This window comes from Eimeria tenella, genomic scaffold (genome assembly GCF_000499545.2).
Source record: "Eimeria tenella Houghton genomic scaffold, Eth_scaff544, whole genome shotgun sequence".
Lineage (NCBI taxonomy): Eukaryota > Apicomplexa > Conoidasida > Eucoccidiorida > Eimeriidae > Eimeria > Eimeria tenella.
The window spans coordinates 1-6,610 of record NW_013545677.1 but is presented as its reverse complement, the minus strand read 5'-3'; the positions used below and the strand labels follow the sequence as shown (position 1 = coordinate 6,610).

Sequence of the window (6,610 nt, the reverse complement as noted above, 5' to 3'; positions counted from 1 at the left end):
GGTTTAGGGTTTAGGGTTTAGGGTTTGGGGTTTGGGGTTTGGGGTTTAGGGTTGGGGGCTGGAGTGGAGGGGCGGGGTTGGGGTTTGGCGCCGAGCGGAGGGCAGGGCTGGTGTTTGAGCCCTTTTAATTGGGGCGCTCAGTTGCTAGGGTTTAGGGTTTAGGGTTTAGGGTTTGCGTTGCTGCAGCTGCGTCTGCCGGACTCTGTGATATCGCGTTTAAAACCCTGGAGCGCTCGAGATGTCCAGAGTTGGGGAGCTCGCGAAGACGAGGCCCTTTTGATTGGGGCCTACAAGTACGGCTTCGGGGCCTGGGCGGTGAGCCGAGGGTTTAGGGTTTAGGGTTTGAACACGCGGTCTTTGAGGCCCAGCCCCGTTGCTGCTGCTGCTGCTGGAGCAGCAGCAGCAACAGACCTGACAGGTGCAGCAGCAGCAAACACGGCAAGCGCCCTCTTGCTGAACGGCGCAGCGCAGCAGCAGCTGCAGCTGCAGCAGCAGCAGCTGCAGCAGCAGCTAGAGCAGCAGCAGCTGCAGCAGCAAAGTAGGGATCTAGGAGCAGCATCAGCAGCTGCTGCTGCTGATGATGATGACGATGAAGAAGACGATGAGCTCATAGGAGACCAGGATGGGCCTGTAAGTCTCTTGCTGCTGCTGCTGTTGCTGCTGCTGCTGCTGCTGCTGTTGCTGCTGCTTTTGCTGTTGCTGCAGTTGTTGCTGCTGGAGATGTGTTAGCGCCGCAGCAGCAGTAGCTCACAAACAGCAGCAGCAGCAGCAGCAGCAGCAGCAGCAGCACTTTTGTCTCTTTTCTCTTCAGCATTCTCCAAAGCGCCGTCGAAAGGAGGTGGACGTCTTCAGTAAGGCTGCTGCTGCTGCTGCTGCTTCTGCTGCTACTGCTGCTGCTGCTGCTGTTATACCTGCTTCAATTTTTTTTCTTTTCGATTTTTCTTTTCGTCTCCTTTTATATCCATTTATTTCATTCGAATTTGTTTTTTGCTTTTTTATCTTTTGCCCTTTTTGGTCTTTTTATTTCTTGTTTTTAATTTCATTTTAATTTCTTTTTGTTGTTTCCTCTTTAGCATCTTTTTGTCTCTTCTTGTTTTTGATTTCATTTCTTCTTTTTGGTGTTTTGTCTCCTCTGTTCTTTTTCTTTTTCTTTTTCTTTTATTTCTTTTATTATTTATTTTTTTTCATTTTTTATTATTTTGTCTTGTATTCCGTTATTTCTCCAGTTCATTTATTATTTAGTTCTTTAGTTATTTAATTAATTTAATTTATTTAATTCTTTATTATTTAATTCTTTTGTAATTTATTTGTTTTATTCCTTTTATTTATTTCAACTTCTTTTAATTCTTTAAATGCCTTCCAACCATTTCAACTTCTTCACTTTCTCTTTTTTCGCTCAACTTCTTTCCTCTAACAATAAAAACAAACAGACAAATTAAGTGAACCAAATCAACTTAACTAATTAATCTAAGTTAATTAATTTAATCTATTTATTTATTTATTTATTTTTTATTTTTAGGCCTCGCAGCTTTGCCCGCAGAAAGGCTGCGGAAGGCAGTGCGGCGTTTGCTGCGGGGGGACAGAAGGGCTTTGAAGCAGTTGAAGAAGCTTTCGAAGGAAGCAGCAAGCAGCAGCAGCAGCAGCAGCAGCAGCGGCAGCAGCAGCAGCAGCAGCGGAGACCCCACAGTCCACAGGGCTGCTGCTGCGGCTTACGTCGCCTCCATTGCAGCTGTACGTACACCGCAGCCCGCTGCAGCAGAAAGGGAAAATTCAAATTTTTATTTTATTATTATTTTTATTATTTTTATTTTTTGTTTATATTTATGTTTTATTTTATTTTTAAACGAGGATAATGATTATAGAATGAGGAAAGCTGGAGAAAGAACCAGCGGAATATGTGCTGCTTTTGCTGCTGATGCTGATGCTGATGCTTCTGCTTCTGCTGCTGCTGCTGCTGCTGCTGCAAGTCTTTCCTGGAAGTAGCTGCATGATGGGAATTAGTTGAATTATGAGTTCTTTGATTTAATAAATGATTTATCTCTTTGTTTTTTTGGTTTATTCTTTTATTACTTTTATTTTTCAATAAATGATTTACTTTATTTTTTATTTTAATTTTATCTTTTCAGACTCTCCGAAATTCCCTTTATCCTCTAGGCGAAAACTCCCCACAGTATAAAGTGGTCGAAGCAGCAGCTTGGGCATATGTGGCTTCGTACGTCTTGCTGCGGCTGCGGCTGCTGCTGCTGCTGTTGCTGCTGCTGCTGCTGTGGTATTTCTGTTTATGCTGCCGTGGTACTGCTGTTGCTGCTTCTTTTGCTGCTCCTGTTCCTGCTGGTATTATTGCTGCTGCTAGGGATACTAGTAGTATCGTTGCTGCTGCCGCTGCTGCTGGCTGTTAATGCTGTTGCTGCTGCTACTGCTACTTCTTGACTTGCAGCACCTTGCTATTGATTTGTTTCTTTTTGCTGCAGCATCGCGGGCCTTCCTGCGGAGGACCTGGAACAAATGGGACGTATGGTCCTGCAGCAGCAGCAGCAGCAGCAACTGCAGCAACTGCAGCAGCAGCAGTGTCTTCAAGGTGTGCAGCCCGCAGCAGCAGCTTCAGCAGCAGCAGAAGGAACCGCATCTTCCTCAGCAATTCCTGAGGGGACTTCTTCTTCTTCTGGAATTCCTGACGAGTGCCAGCTGCTGCAGCAGCAGCAGCTGCTGCTGCAGCAGCAGATTGAGCAGCAGCAGCAGCTGCTCGACCAGCAGCAACTGCTGCACCAGCAGCTACAACAGCAACAGCAGCAGTTGCTGCAGCAGCAGCAGCAAGATGCTGGCAGCAACACCGAAATACCGCTGGGGCTTGAGCATGAAGCAACAGCGGTTGCTGCACCTGAAGCAGCAGCAGGAGCAGCAGCAGGAGCAGCAGCAGCAGTGGCTTCTGCTGCTGCACCGCCGCAGACGAAGTGTGCAAGCGGGTACTCTCCCTCTGGAGTTCCACGAGATGCAGCAGCAGCAGCAGCAGCAGGTGCTGCTGCTGCTGCTGCTGCTGCTACTCCTCACCAACAAGAAGCAGGTGCGATGCAGCTGACAGCAGCAGCTGGCTCGTTGCTGCTGAGCAGCTGAAAACTGCAGCAGAGGCGGCGGCAGCAGCAGCAGCAGCAGCAGCGGCGGAGCGAACCTGCACCAGAGCGCAGCAGGAAAGGCCTGTACTGCTGCTGCTGCTGCTGCTGCTGCTGCTGCTCTTTTGCGCTGACGCACTGAGTCCAAATTCAATGGTTGTTTTACAGGGCTGCGAAACAGATTGGCGAGCAGCTGCAGCAGCAGCAGTAGCAACAGCAGCAGCAACAGCAGCAGAACCGGCGATGGCGGCTGGCTGAGTTTCGGCTCGCCGTCTTTCAGCAGCTTTCAACCCTTTCAGTCGTGGGGACGAAGCAACCTGCAGCAGCAGCAGCAACAGCAGCAGCAACAGCAGCAGCAGAAGCAGCAGGTGCCGCCCCCTGATTGAGCAGTTTGTAGCTTTGCGTGGAGGAGCATCGCTTGCAGTTGCTGTTGCTGTTTAAGCAGCAGCGGCAGCAACAGCAGCAACAGCAGTAGCTAAGGATGGCTGCCACTGAGGCAGCGACGCCACTTGCTGCTGCTGCTGCAGCGGCTGCAACGGCAGCAACTGCAGCTGCAGCAGCAACAGCGTTGGAACCAGAGCCCGTGGGGCCCATTGTAGATTTCAAGGCTCCTGCTGCTGTTGCTGCTGCTGCTGTACGGCAGCAGCAGCAAGTTGTCCTATAAGCTGCTCCTCCAGCAGCTGCTGCAGCAGCAGAAGCTACTGCAGCAGCAACTGCTGCAGCAGCAGCAACAGCAGCAGCTTTTCCTGCTGCTATTGCTGCACTGGTCTAAGGGATTATAAAGACAGCGGATCGCCGCTGAGCGCCAAGAGAACATCTTGTAAATTGATATCATAGGAGATGCTGCTGCTGCTCTTGCTGCTGCTGCTCTTGCTGCTGCTGCTCTTGCTGCTGCTGCCGCTGCTGCTCTTGCTGCTGCTGGTGTTCCTGTTGCTCTTGCTGCTGCTGCTGCGGTGTGCTGCTGGGGTGGGAGGAGTTCATATGGAAAGCAAATCGCACAATAGACTCCTGTGACGGTAGCTATCTAGCTAGCTAGCTAGCTGTCTAGCTAGCTAGCTATCAGCTAGCTAGCTAGCTGTCTAGCTAGCTAGCTATCAGCTAGCTAGCTAGCTGGCTGAAGTGCTGCTGCTGAAGCAGCATTTTTTAAGAGTCGTTGCTGCAGCAGCACTAGAAGCCGATGCAGGTAGCAGCACGGGCTACGCTGTAGCCACACCTAGCTACAGGAGCGGCTAGCTAGCCAGCTAGCTAGCTAGCTAGCCAGCCAGCTAGCTAGCTAGCTAGCTAGCCAGCTAGCTAGCCAAGTGGCGAGCTAGCTGCGCGGCTTCTTGCAGCTAGCTAGCTGGACTTGGCAGCGGCATCTGAACGGAAGTGTAGACAAGTGCAGGGGAGCGTCAGCTAGCTAGCTAGCTAGCTAGCTTTCTAGCTATCTCTCTACCTGGCTGGCTAGCTGGCCGGGTAGCTAGCTAGCTACCTAGCTGCTGCAAAACATGAGGGGTGGGCCACGACAGCGATTAAGGTGACCTGGGGGATCACTGCTGCAGCTAGCTGCGTAGCTAGCTGCAGCTGTTTAGCTAGCTAGCTAGGGCTACTTGGCAAGCTAGCAACGACTTTCTAGCTAGCCAGGGCTATTTAGCTAGCTAGCAAGAGCTGTAAGAGCTGTGTAGCTAGCCAGGGCTATTTGGCCAGCTAGCCACAGCTGTTTAGCTAGCTAGAGCTATTTGGCCAGCTAGCCATAGCTGTTTAGCTAGCTAGCTATTCGGCTAGCTAGCTGCAGCAAAAAGCTCCGACGAGTCCTTTAAGGCGAGTCCAGAAAAGATAAAAGGAGATAGCAGGAAATCTGAAAATTGTCTCCAGAGACAGCTAGCCCCACCTCCCCAATAGGGGCCCCCTGGCTAGCTGCTAGCTGGCTAGCTAGGAGGCCCCGAGCTAGCTGTTCCTGCTCAAGTCTCTGTTGGCTAGCTCCCCGCAGCTAGCTGCGTAGCTAGCTGGGGGCTCGTTGCTGCAGCGCAGCCGCTGCCTGCTGGCTTGCTGCTTAGCTAGCTAGCTAGCTGTCTAGCCGCTTGGCTTCTAGCTAGCTAGCCAGGCGTTGGTGCGGCCAGGTAGCTAGCTGTGCAGCTAGCCAGCTAGCCGTGCAGCAGCTAGCCAGCTGCGTGAGTACGGCACCAGGTACTAGCCGGCTAACTGGCTAGCTGTGTAGCCAGCCAGCTAGCTCTCCAGCTAGCTAGCTGCGTAGCTAGCCAGTTGTGGGGCTAGCTACCAAGCCGTGTGGCTAGCCAGCTAGTAGCTAGCTAGCTCACCCGCTGCGCAGCTTCTTAGCTAGCTACCTGCGTGGCTTACTAGCCAGCTAGCTAGCTAGCTAAGTAGCTAGCTAGCTAAGCAGCTAGCTAGCTAGCTGGGCTTGTCTATCCCAGTCTGACAGTGCGTCGAGAGGAAAGGGCCTTCATGAGCTCCTTCTCCTGCTTCCGCTTTTGCTTCTCTCTTGAAGACTTCCCGTCTGAGTGCTTCCTGTTGCTGCTGCTGCCGCTGCTGCTGCTGCTGCTGCTGGGCTTGTGCTTCTCGCTGTCCTTGTGCTTCTCACTGTCCTTTTTCTTCTTTTCTTTTTCTCTTTCCCTGCTGCTGTCTCTTTCATGCTTCTTGTGTTTCTTCTTTTCTTTTTTGTTCTTTTTAACTGCCTCCTTTTCTGTCTCCTTTTCCTCCCCAGGTTCTGTTGCTGCTGCTGCTGCTGCAGCAGCAGGAGTCCCAGGCAGATTCGAGGCCATCTTGGCTAGCTGTTGCTGCAGCAAAACATTGACAAATAAATAAATAAATAAATAAATAAATAAATAAATAAATAAATAAATAATTTAATTATTGATTTATTGTAAAGCAGCAGCAAACAAAAGATACATGGAAAAGTCTGAAGAGCAACAAGAGCAGCAAATGCAAAACGCGCAGCAGCCCAAAACTAAAATAGCAACAGAAGCAGCAGCAGCAGCAGCAACAGCAGCAGCAGCAACAGCAGCCGCAGGAGCAAAAGGAACTGATGCAGCAGCGGATGCAGCAGATGCAGCAGCATCAGAAGCAGAAGCAGAAACAGCAACAGCAGCAGAAGCAGAAACATCAGAAGCAAAAACACCAGCAGCAGAAGCAGCAGCAGGAGCTTGAGCAGCAGCGGCAGCAGAAGCAGCAGCAGCAGCAGCGGCAGCAACAGCAGCAGCGATTCCTTACGACTTCTTCCTGGACTTGTGGGGTTTGCTGCTCTACAGAGACATCGACCCATCCTTGGTCAGCGTCTAGCTGCTGCTGCAGCAGCTGCTGCTGCTGCTGCTGCTCTTCTTCGTTCGCTGGCTCATCGTTTCCCCCCAAAGCAGCCAATTGTGCTTCCAGTTTCTTTTTCTGAAGAAAAACAGAAACAAATTAATTAATTAACTCCAATCATAAACCAATTTATCAATTTGTTCTTTCTTTTATTTGCAAAGCTGGCTGCAATCTGCAGCTAGTTGTGGCTAGCTGCAGCTAGCTGC

General features: G+C 50.6%; 2 protein-coding genes across 2 annotated transcripts; one reads left to right on the top strand and one right to left on the bottom strand.

Moving 5' to 3' along the window:
• Positions 1-471: 471 nt before the first annotated feature.
• ETH_00028130 (uncharacterized protein) lies at positions 472-3,111 on the top strand (the record flags this gene model as incomplete). The annotated part of the gene is made up of 5 exons (XM_013380360.1): positions 472-630; positions 812-851; positions 1,520-1,731; positions 2,127-2,212; positions 2,472-3,111. Coding segments are annotated over 5 exons (1,137 nt in total), but the record flags the coding sequence as incomplete, so codon positions are not given.
• Positions 3,112-5,509: 2,398 nt separating this feature from the next.
• ETH_00028125 (uncharacterized protein) lies at positions 5,510-6,482 on the bottom strand (the record flags this gene model as incomplete). The annotated part of the gene is made up of 2 exons (XM_013380359.1): positions 5,510-5,881; positions 6,315-6,482. Coding segments are annotated over 2 exons (540 nt in total), but the record flags the coding sequence as incomplete, so codon positions are not given.
• Between the last annotated feature and the right edge of the window lie 128 nt (positions 6,483-6,610).